Genomic DNA, 9,043 nt, shown 5'->3' with positions numbered 1-9,043 from the left:
GAAGTGGTTGAGTCACCATCCCTGGAAGCATTTAAAAGACGCGTAGATCTGGTGCTGAGGGACATGGTTTAGTGGTGGGCTTGGTAGGGTTAGGTTAATGGTTGGACTTGATGATCTTAAGGGTCTTTTCCAACCTAAATGATTCTATGGCAATGCAGTAGTAGTGGATATTTACCACACGCTTTGGAGGGGTTTATAAACACATTGTTAAAACTGAGGTCCTCAAAACTGACCGAATGGACTTCCCAACCCATGCTGGGAGTAACGATGGTGTGTGTGCCATTTGAGCATATATAAGCATTAACGACGTTTTGATGGAGCATGGAGAATTGCAAATATCACTGCAGAAGTCACCGGCGTGCTAGAGACCCGGACAAGCTTTGATTTTTAGCAAAGAGCGGTGCATGTGTATACTCTCATACTATCCGCAGAGACCAAGCTTCTCCTTGTCAGCCTGGACCCACAGAACCTTCCTGAGATTCAGGAGCGCATTTACATACTAACGTTCTAGCGGTTGCCAGAAAGTAAATGGATGGTTACCTGGGCAATCAGAGGAAGACAAGACTACTCAGTATGTGCTTACATATTTAATATGGTTAGCTATTTAACTGCATGATATTTATATTATTCTCCAAATATGGTGACAATGAATCAATGTACTGTTTAACTCACAATTTGTCTTCAAAACTCGCATCACTTATCATGTCTGAAACATCACATCATGAGGTATTACAATCTGTAGCACAGGTAGATTATAAATAAAGCTTGCTAAGATTAAAAAATAATATTAAGGAAAATTAAAAAGATTGCCCTCGAGAACATTTTTTCTTTCATAATCCTTATAATCCATATTTTCTTGCATTCTTTCCTCCTCCGTTGTTTCACTAATGAGAAATGAAGCAATATACAGTTATACTGACTGACCCAATCATCAACTGCATAGTGTGGGAGAATAAAAGTAAGCCCTTCGATTCATGTTGCTCTCATGCTAAACTGCTATCCCCACTAACTTCTTATGCTGATTCTGCTGTTTGTCCTGCTTCTCCAGTGAAGCCTACACATCCAAAACAGCCTCAGGAAGAAGTCTAATCGTGGTGTTCTCCTACATTCAGCAGAAAATCCTCCAGACACACTCTGGGAGCAATCCTCAGAACACAGCACTGATCAATCACTTTGTCATCTTCCTTTATAGTAAAGGGACAGCAAAGTACCGTTCCAACAGTTCCTCCTTCTTTGCCACCTGCTCGCTGCACTCCAGAAGTAGCTACTGCAGCAGATTGTATTCAGCCTATTTGCTTTTTGCCTAAAGGCTCTCTCATGTCTCACCAACCAACAGTAGCATCACAGTACTATGTCCATCCACGATCACATCTGACATCCTTGACAAGATGTAAACAGAACATTGTTCTTCTCGTCTACAAAAAGTTCTCATGAATCACAATAAAATAAGGCTGCCTCAGAAGATGTGTCGATTCTGTTTAATTTTTTTGTGAAAGGGAAATATCCATCAAAATATATGATATATATGCACACGTGTACTCTCCCACCCTTGTTTCTTTGCAGGTTTCACAGTGCCAGATTTTTACTCGTAATTTCTGCTTTGCAGACTTGCAGGAGTACAATCAATGTGTTCCTTCCTGCACTTGGACTGTCCATCACGTTGCTCAGTTCTGGACCACATACAGCACGCAGGAGAAGAGGCTGGATTGGAAAAAAACCACAGTTTCTTTTACCTTTAATTGGTTCCTTTTACAGAAAAGCTGAACATAGTAAGACGCCACAACTCTACCTTACTCTACTAACCCGCCTGTAATAACATTCTGTCTTCCTGTTCCCGTTTACCCTGTCCTCAAAAAGTTCCACAGTTTCTGGTTTCACAGTGTTGTTCAACGTACCGGCCGTGCAAAATCCACGATGTCTTGTAGCTCACCAGTACTTGCGCAGGCAGACTCTGGATAAAGCTCTGTGGCCTGCGATAGGAAGGAGATCAGCCCAGACAGCCCCTTCTGGGTTTAGTCCATGAAATTACTGCCTTCAGTCAAGGCTTCATTCTAACAAGATTATTTGAACAATTTCCATGGACTGAGTACTTCTTTTCAACCATTTTTATAAAAGCACCATTCATTGACCTACCCAACGCAGACAACACCACTCTAAAATTTACTGGAGAACATTAGGTGAGAATTAAAAAGCATTTTTTCACTCTTACAAACTGAACATCTGTATTTTTAATAATAAACAAAATACCATTTAAAAGCCTGTATTTTACGTGGAGGGTTTTTTTCGAGTAAACAAAAAAAAAGGCAGAATTCAAGAGCCAATTTACTAATCTCTCAAACTAAAAAGCCCTGTCATTACCGTTACCTGGTTTGGTGTGATACACATAATCGCAAATGCAAAGCCTTAAGATGCGTACAAAAATTCAGGTTATGTGAGAGGGGCCAGTGATAAGCCTAAATGTTTGAATAAAAGTGGTGCAACATCTATGGCAACAGAGACTTGTAGAAGAGTTACCTACTTGTTGGCAATTTTGGCGGTTTGCAAAAGGTTATTGTACCTATAAGATTCTTGCTGGCTTTGTATTTCTGCATGATTTGATGACTGGACACCTGCTTTGAAATCCCTGCAAGAAGTGCTCTAAAGTAATCTGTATTGCTATAGCAAAGCTCAGCTTTTCCGAAAAAGCAGCCGCTGTATTTTCTGGAAGAAACACACAAACCATTTTAAAGACTTGACCCCTGATTCCTTCATCTCAGTACTTCTACTGACTTCAGGGAAGTCTCAGCATATGAGGAACACACAACGGGCTGTGATTCCACAGCCCTGAGCTCTCCAGACTGCTTTTCAGTCACGTAAAGCAAAGCAGCCTCCCCACAGCTGTGCTGTTTTATATACCTGAAAGGCAATTTCAAAAATTACCATGGTCTTACTAGGGAATTTGGATATGCAATCATTACTAAATTGCCATAAAGTTCCATATTACCAATTTTGTTATTACTGAACAGCTTCAAGACACGCAGTATCTTTGTGCTGCATCTCTTTTCACGCTCTAAAAAAAAAAACACACACAAGAGCATATGATCGACTGTAAAAATGAAGCCAAGTGTACTGTTGAGAAACTTGGTATTCTCTTATTTCTAGGAGAGTTATAGTGTAATTCTAAACTGTAGCATTCAGCATGTCTCCTGAGTTTCCTTGCTGAAATATTGCAATGGAAATTTTACAGCATCTGTGTTGCTTTTGGAAGCCATCACCTCACATCTGCTGTCTCTGTAGTGTAGAGCTTAAGTTCAGCGTAAAAAGGTACTTTGTAATAGGCAACAGGAATCGTGACAGAGCGGTAATTTACAGACTCACCCAGCTCTCCTGACTAGACTCGCTCGTTTTTAACATTCGGTAGAGATTTTAAAATAAGATACTCTTCAAGCAGCCAACAGCATAACAGTCCCTTCTTAAAATGGAGCATCACATCCAGGTCTAGAAAGAGACTTCTTACACCTCTGTCACTCCCGGAGATCTTAAGCCACATGACAAATTTTTCATTCTGTTTTGTTCACTGGGCATTGTTCAATCTCCTAACACTTTTCAGTAGGGTGTGAACTAAATTAGCACTAAAATAACCTTCAGAACTTTTAGAAAAGTTCTGGTTTTGACCAGAAATAACAACGCATACTTCGTAGTGGGATTTTTTTTTTTTTTTAATTTCCCAGCCCGAGATGCGAAGCACGGAGGAGGGCGGCTGCGTCCTCCAAACACCCACCTCTCAGGTCGGAAAGCGACACCTTCCCTCAAGGTGGGCGCTGGGCTGGAGGGAGGGGTTTTGCAAATTACCCAATAAACGTGTTTATTGTCCCATTATCGCCCATTTCCTGCGCACGGGGCAATCCCTGAGCCCGTTTAAACAGACGGAGGGGAGCGGCGGGGACCCCCTTAGCACCGCCAGCAAACGCGGGGGGGCTTTTTGTGTTTTGTAGTTGCCTCTCCGACCCCGCTCCGCCGCCCGCGGGGAACGGGCCACCTCCCCCGGCCCCGGCTCCGCTTCTCCCGCCGCCAAACGCGGCCAATCACCCAAAACCACCGTTCCGCGCCGCCGGCTCCCCGCCATCGCGGCCCCAGCGGGAGCGCCAGGCGCGGCAGCGCAGCAATTAACAAACAAACGCCCCGTCCCGGGAGGACGACAACCCCCCGGGACGGCCCCGCCGCGCTCCGAGCCCGCGCCCGCCGCCGCTCCCCTTAAGGTGGTCCGGCCTCAGAGGGGCCGCCCAACGCCGCCGCCCGCCTTCCCCGCAGCGGGAAACAGACCAGTCCCCGCAGGGCCGCCCTCCCCGGGCCCGGGAGCGGCGGGACAGCGGGCGGTCCGTGGCCTTGAGCGGGGAGCGAGGCGCCTCAGCCCCCTCAGGCCCCCACGGATCCCCGCGGGCGGGCGGGGAGGGCGGCGGGAGGCACCGCGACGCGGCGGCTCCTCCGGGCTGCTCCCTCCGAGGGCAGCCCAGGCGGGTCACCCCGCCCTCGGCGGGTCCTCAGCCGGGCGCCGCCTCCGCCGCCGGGCTGACGCGAGGGCTCGGGCAGCCGCGGCCCGGCGGGAACCGGGTATCGAGAGCTCCGGCCGGGCCGCGGGTCGCTTGCTAGGGCCGCCGGGATGGAGCTCGGCCCCTCCCGGGAGACTCGAACCGACCAGTCGCGCACACGCACCTGCGGCGGGGGCTGCCCCGCAGGCCCGGGGGAGCTCCGGCCCGGCCCGCTGTGCCCACAGCGCCGGTACCCGCTCAGGGAGCTGCCGTGCCCGGCATCCGCGGTTGTACCCGCGGCCGCCTGCGCTGCGGGAATCCCCACTTTATTGATTTTACACTTTCTCCCGCTGCGCAGCCCGAGCCGTGGCCCCCAGCGGGGGAACACCCACACCGCGCGTCCCACCGGCGCTGCCCACGCGTGGAGCCGCAGCCGTGCCGGGACGCGGGAGCCCCGCGCAGGCGAGAGCAGGTGGCGGCGGGCGCGATGCCACCGTGTCCCCAGCCCGGCCGCGCCCCCGCCGCCTGCGCCGACACCTGCAGCAGCCGGGCCCCAGGTAGCGCCGGCGCCTGACCGCGCTCCACCGAGCATGGGCTGGGAAGTCCCGCGGGTCCCAACGGTTCAGGACAAAACCGCTTCCCGGGAGGCTCCGGGCAGCTTGTGCTGCCCCTGGAGCGAACCCGACCGCAGCGGAAACCCTCTTCCTGCCGCAGCCCAGGCACCCGGCGGGGAGCGTTGCCCGCGCGCAGCCCGCACCCCTCCGTGCAGCCCAGGACCCGCACAGCCACCACGTCCCCCGCGGCCGCAGGGCCCTGCACACCGCCTCCGCTCCACCTTAAGGCGGTCCGGGGCCGACTCCCCCTCCGCCCCCCGCCCGGCCCCGCTGATAGGCGGACGAGGCGAGGGGGGCGGAGCCCGGCTGCGCTCGCTATAAATATTCATGAGAGCGCGGCGGCCGGAGCGGCGCTGCCGGGGCCGGAGAGCGAGAAGTTGTGCCGAGGCGCGGCCACGATCGCCCCGCGGTTCAGGTTGCGCGACTGGCAGCCGGTGGCGACCGGCTCAGGCTCCCCCCGCCGGCAGCAGCGGAGGAGGAGACGGAGAGCGAGGACCGGCTGGCTGGCACTCGGCCCGCAGAGCCCGGCGCTCGGGTGGGCGGCAGGAGGAGCCGCTCCGGCCGCCCCAGCACCGGCCCCACCGCTGCCCGCCCGCTCGGGGCGGTGGGAGCCCGGCGCCGCGGGGCGCACCGCCCGGTCCCCGGGACGACTCTGCCATCTTGACCGCGCCAGGCGGGGGCTGACACCGAAACTTCTCTTTTGCCGCCGCCGCTCCGTGCCCGGCCGGCGCTGGGGCAGCGGCGACCCCCCCCCTGCACAGCCAACCCCGCCAGGAGCGATGCGACGGCGGCTGAGGGGCCTTCCCTGAGCGGACCCCCCTCCTCCGGCGCCGCGCGGGGGCTCGCCGGCGGCTCCCTCTCCCTCCTCCCGGGCGACGGAGACCCGCGGGGGCTGCCAGCCCTCTCGCCTGCGGCCGGCACGGAGGGGGCCGCCCCCCGCCCCCCAGAGGGGTAGCCGGGGCGGGTGGGTGCTGTGGCGCCGCGCTGCCCCTGGCTGCCGAGCGGGACGGGAGAAGAGCCGGGGCCGCCGCCCGCCGCTGAGCATGGAGTGGAGTTACCTGTTGGAAATCACCTCGCTGCTCGCCGCCCTGTCCCTGCTGCAGCGCGCCGGCTGCGCCGCCGCCTCGGCCGCCAGCGCCGCGTCCTCCTCCTCCTCCTCGGCCAAGGAGCTGTCGTGCCAGGAGATCACCGTGCCCCTCTGCAAGGGCATCGGCTACAACTACACCTACATGCCCAACCAGTTCAACCACGACACGCAGGACGAGGCCGGGCTGGAGGTGCACCAGTTCTGGCCGCTGGTGGAGATCCAGTGCTCCAGCGACCTGCGCTTCTTCCTCTGCAGCATGTACACCCCCATCTGCCTGGAGGACTACAAGAAGCCGCTGCCGCCCTGCCGCAGCGTCTGCGAGCGGGCCAAGGCCGGCTGCGCCCCGCTCATGCGCCAGTACGGCTTCGCCTGGCCGGACAGGATGCGCTGCGACCGCCTCCCCGAGCAGGGCAGCCCGGACACGCTCTGCATGGACTACAACCGCACCGACCTCACCACGGCCGCCCCGCCGCCCGCTAAGCCCCCGCTCCGCGGCGCCAAGCCCGGCGGCCCGGCCAAGGCTCCCCCCGCCGCCGCCGCCCCGCCGGCCGAGGCCCCGCGTAAGCCGCGGCCGCCGCCGCCCTGCGAGCCGGGCTGCCAGTGCCGGGCCCCCATGGTGTCGGTGTCCAGCGAGCGGCATCCCCTCTACAACCGCGTCAAGACGGGGCAGATCGCCAACTGCGCCCTGCCCTGCCACAACCCCTACTTCAGCCCCGACGAGCGCGCTTTCACCGCCTTCTGGATCGGGCTCTGGTCCGTGCTCTGCTTCCTCTCCACCTTCGCCACCGTCTCCACCTTCCTCATCGACATGGAGCGCTTCAAGTACCCCGAGCGCCCCATCATCTTCCTGGCCGCCTGCTACCTCTTCGTCTCCCTCGGCTACCTGGTGCGCCTGGTGGCCGGACACGAGAAGGTGGCGTGCAGCGGCGGCGCGGGGGCGGGCGGCGCGGGGGCCGGGGCGGCGGGGGCCGGCGGCGGCGCGGGGGCGGCGGCGGCGGGGGGTCGGGGGGCGGCGGGCGGGGCGGCCGAGCTGCAGCCGGAGCTGGCGGTGGCCGAGCACGTTCGGTACGAGAGCACCGGCCCGGCGCTGTGCACCGTGGTCTTCCTGCTCGTCTACTTCTTCGGCATGGCCAGCTCCATCTGGTGGGTCATCCTCTCCCTCACCTGGTTCCTCGCCGCCGGCATGAAGTGGGGCAACGAGGCCATCGCTGGCTACGCGCAGTATTTCCACCTGGCCGCCTGGCTGCTCCCCAGCGTCAAGTCCATCGCCGTGCTGGCGCTCAGCTCCGTGGACGGGGACCCCGTGGCCGGCATCTGCTACGTGGGCAACCAGAGCCTGGAGAACTTAAGGGGCTTCGTGCTGGCACCGCTGCTCATCTACTTGGCCATTGGCTCCATGTTCCTGCTCGCTGGCTTCGTCTCGCTCTTCCGCATCCGCAGTGTTATCAAGCAGCAGGGTGGCCCCACCAAGACCCACAAGCTGGAGAAACTGATGATACGCCTGGGCCTCTTCACTGTGCTCTACACCGTGCCGGCTGCCAGCGTGGTCGCCTGTCTCTTCTACGAGCAGCACAACCGGCCCCGCTGGGAGGCCACGCACAACTGCCCCTGCCTGCGCGACCAGCAGCCCGATCAGGCCCGCCGCCCTGACTATGCTGTCTTCATGCTCAAGTACTTCATGTGCCTGGTGGTGGGCATCACCTCCGGTGTCTGGGTCTGGTCTGGCAAGACCCTCGAGTCCTGGAGGGCCCTCTGCACCCGCTGCTGCTGGGCCAGCAAAGGTGCTGCCGTGGCTGGGGGCACAGGGGCAGGAGCAGGTGGGCAAGCGGCAATCGCTGCAGCAGGAGGACTTGGGGCTGGAGGCGGTGGCTCCCTCTACAGCGATGTCAGCACCGGCCTGACATGGAGGTCGGGCACCGCCAGCTCTGTCTCCTACCCCAAGCAGATGCCCCTGTCTCAAGTGTGAGGAGGGGGAAAGAGGCCAAAGGTTAGGGAATGAGGGACACTGGCCTGCCTAAAATGCCCCCTCACTGTTTGGTGCCATTAATGAACCCCTAATGGTCCTTATTAGCCACAGCTTGTATAGAACAATGCAACTGGCAGAGGCCCCAGGCTCCAGCCCCCTCCTCCTTCCCCTCCATTCATATGCAGGGAGCATGTACTTCAAGGAGCCAGCTTATTATTTTGCTGGCAGAGGAGGGTAGAGGCTCACCCGTGTCTTGCAGAGGGCAAGGCACAGCAGCTTCTGATTCACTCTGGACTAACAGCAGCTCTTCCCTCATGGGAGGGAGAGTCTTCCTCTACCCCAGCCAGAGATGGGAGTCTGCTGGGACTGCAGGTTTTTGGGAATATTGGTGACCAGGCAAATGCCTTACAATACAGACTGAATCAAAACATGTCTTAATTATACACCCCAGCTAAATACGGGTTTCCTACATTAAAGGATGTATTTATATAATTATTTGTTACCTTGTACAGATGTGTAAAATATGTATATATCCAAAGCTATACAGTCTGTAAATTTTTTTTGTAAAAAAGTGTAGAGGCTACCCCTGTAAGAGCAAATATGAGTATTCTATTTTGTCAATAAAATGACTTTTGATAAATGACTTTTTCAAGCCTTTCCCATACTCCTGCCCTGGTTATTCCAGCTGCTCTGTCTTTAGGTGGTTCTATAAACTGTGAGCTACATTCATGCTTCAGTCATTGCAGCATAATAGATGGCTGCCTCTGATCCATAGACACAAGGAAAACAAGTCATTCAACAAGTTGTTCTGAAAAAGTGTTTGCCAGAACTGGGAGGTGCCTTACCATAGTTCTCCTCTGCTTTTTGA

The 9,043-nt window shown here is 56.8% G+C and overlaps 1 protein-coding gene across 1 annotated transcript; it reads left to right on the top strand.

Moving 5' to 3' along the window:
* The first annotated feature begins 5,470 nt into the window (after positions 1-5,470).
* Positions 5,471-8,818, top strand: FZD8 (frizzled class receptor 8). Its single transcript, XM_054193261.1, has one exon. It carries the CDS (start codon positions 6,166-6,168, stop codon positions 8,173-8,175), a length of 2,010 nt encoding a protein of 669 aa, XP_054049236.1. The 5' UTR covers positions 5,471-6,165; the 3' UTR covers positions 8,176-8,818.
* Positions 8,819-9,043: the final 225 nt, after the last annotated feature.

The sequence above is a fragment of the Rissa tridactyla genome, chromosome 2 (assembly GCF_028500815.1).
Source record: "Rissa tridactyla isolate bRisTri1 chromosome 2, bRisTri1.patW.cur.20221130, whole genome shotgun sequence".
Taxonomy (NCBI): domain Eukaryota; kingdom Metazoa; phylum Chordata; class Aves; order Charadriiformes; family Laridae; genus Rissa; species Rissa tridactyla.
This window is presented reverse-complemented; position numbering and strand designations above follow the sequence as displayed.

Coding starts and splice junctions, on each gene's coding strand:
- FZD8 (XM_054193261.1), top strand. CDS start 6,166: ATGGAGTGGAGTTACCTGTTGGAAATCACCTCGCTGCTCGCCGCCCTG.